This window comes from Oratosquilla oratoria, chromosome 25 (genome assembly GCF_046742065.1).
Source record: "Oratosquilla oratoria isolate Oo_2021 chromosome 25, ASM4674206v1, whole genome shotgun sequence".
Taxonomy (NCBI): domain Eukaryota; kingdom Metazoa; phylum Arthropoda; class Malacostraca; order Stomatopoda; family Squillidae; genus Oratosquilla; species Oratosquilla oratoria.
Window position 1 is genome coordinate 33,414,843 of NC_134801.1, and position 2,500 is coordinate 33,417,342.

The 2,500-nt window shown below is 44.2% G+C and overlaps 1 protein-coding gene across 1 annotated transcript in view; it reads left to right on the top strand.

The window, feature by feature from the left end:
• Positions 1–2,500, top strand: part of Trhn (tryptophan hydroxylase) — a 60,631-nt gene that overhangs the window by 33,133 nt on the left and 24,998 nt on the right. The window contains exon 4 of the mRNA XM_076208628.1: positions 1,052–1,262. Within this exon, the coding sequence (XP_076064743.1) occupies positions 1,052–1,262 (211 nt within the window). The remainder of the gene's footprint in view (positions 1–1,051; positions 1,263–2,500) is intronic.

A 2,500-nucleotide genomic window follows, 5' to 3' on the forward strand; every position in this document is an offset into this window, starting at 1 on the left:
TCTGGAATGGTACTGGAATCTTATAGGAAGATTGCAGGATTCTATAGGACGGTGGAAATGATCTAGAACGTTAATGGAGGAAGAACATAGAACATTAGGAATCGTGATGCAGAACAGACCAGCGTTCATCAAAATCTAGAGATATTAAACTTGAAAGTAAAAACCAACGCCAGAGTATGGAACAACTGACTGCTTCCTAGAACAATATGTATATTTACATATAAGAATATATATATATATGTATATATATATATATATATATATACATATATATATATATACATACATATACCAAAGGCTTTTTCACCCTACACAGGGGATAGCCAAAAAGAAAAAGGCATAGAAACCACTCCCACCCATTCCATCCACTACATATTCCACTCCCCTCCACCCTCCTCCCTCCCTCTCATCTTGGCACCTCCTGGATGACGGGTCATCCCTGCATCATGTCCGCTGCCCTGGGTCAGAAGATGTGTCGCAAGACATAGCACATCCACAGCAAGGCCGCTTCATAAATTGCTGTGGAGGTGCTGTGTCATCGACCCCTGGGGGTCAATATCGACCGCTTTGGGAGCCCCTGGTCTAAACTGAGAACCTGGTTATGTTTTGGATCTTCTACGTGGTGGATGTCAGTGTTGGGTGGTGACAATTTCTCTTTCTATTAATTCGTAAATACTTCACTGCATTCTCACACTCATACCACTAACTAAATGTAGAGCGTCTTTTATGCATTATCTATTGTATCGTATGTACCTCTATTGTGTGTGGTTGCAACGATGTGTGACTGTAAGAATATGATTGGTTATGCTAACGAGCGCTTTGCTAGTTCTTGATGACGACACTAGCCAGGCCACCGTGTAAAACCAGGGATTAGCTGGCTGACTGAGTGGCAGTTGTAGTGTACAGCAGGGTATTGCCGGCTGGCAGTGTTCGCTGTGCCTCGGTTTCTGTAATTCAACTGTGAGACGAGGAATATAGAAGTGTACTCTTACAGACTTTTATTATCACGTTGCTTTACACTACATGCTTTTCTGTCCACTCTCTCCTTCAGGAAAAGGGAATCAACGTGGTCCACATCGAGAGCCGTAAATCTCAACGCCGCAGCTCAGAGTACGAGATCCTGGTGGACATTGAGTGCGACAACTCGCACATGGACAACCTGACGCGGCTGCTACGTCGCCAGGTGTCGTGCCTGTCGCTCCACGAATATGACCAGGGGGAGGAGTTCCCCTCGGCCACGCCAGTCACCCAGGAGAGCTTCGGTGAGGAACCACGAAGATGGTGGTGGCGCTAGTTTCGTATTAAATCATATACGCATAATCACGGACGCGTATGCACATACGTGCACGCACACACACACACACACACACACACACACACACACACACACACACACACACACACACACACACACACACACACACACACACACACACACACACACACACACACACACACACACACACACACACACACACACATAGATGTGAGGAGAATCTAACGATGCTAATTTAATGTTAAGGAAATTGAATACAGAATCCACCTATGTAACGGAAGATACAGCAGAGCTCGATGTATATGACTGAAGACATAAGGATAGCGGCAGTTGTGCGGAGGCGGGAGACGCTGTTGGGTCGGTATTTTGTCGGCAAGAACTAGAGTTTCTCTCCTTATGGGCAATGTCGTACCGAAGAGGTTGACTCATTAAGTTGATGAAGTAGAGATTTAAGGAGGATAGTAGAACGTATACAAAGATACTGGCGGATGGAAAGGGAAAGTGGGATGGGTAGGGATAAGGTGGGAAGAGGTGCCAGAGAAGGAAAGAAAGAAGGAAACAGAAGCTAAAGTGGCTAGGCAGGAAAAGAAAGAAAAGGAAGGAGAGGTCAGTGACTCCTGAGGGCGATGGGAAGAAGAGGAAAGTGGTGGTGATTGGAGGGTGAACGAGGAAATGATGGAGAGTGATGAGGGACGGGAGAAGACGTGGGAAAAGTGTCGACAATTTGTCAGGCCACCTTTGCAGACAACAGGAAGACGTAGAGGAAGGGGAAATGCGTACAGAAACAAGTCATGGGGAATGAGAGCTGAGGTAGGATATGAATAACGTATACCAAGTATAAAACGAACTCGACTTAATTAAGAAGTAGAAATCTGCTTCTGACTAGAATTCAAAGTCTTGGCAAGAGATCCGAAAAACAAAAAAGGAAAGAAAATTTTGTTACGGAGTTGATTCGTGTGTTGAAATAGAGAGGTTGAAAAAATAATTTATTACACTCCAGAAGTCTGGCAAAGAAAAACTCGTTTACTCCATCTGGTTTTCGAGATTAATGAGGTAATCGTCGACGACAAGAATCACTTGACCATAGGCAGAGACATAACAGGAGGGTGGGTTTGATCAAAAGCTGAGAGCAGAATATTTCTTAAGAAACCAGTAATAACGAATGAAGATTGAACTGAAATAGATTTGTTTTTCTACAAGTTAATAACGGGACACCAGACTATT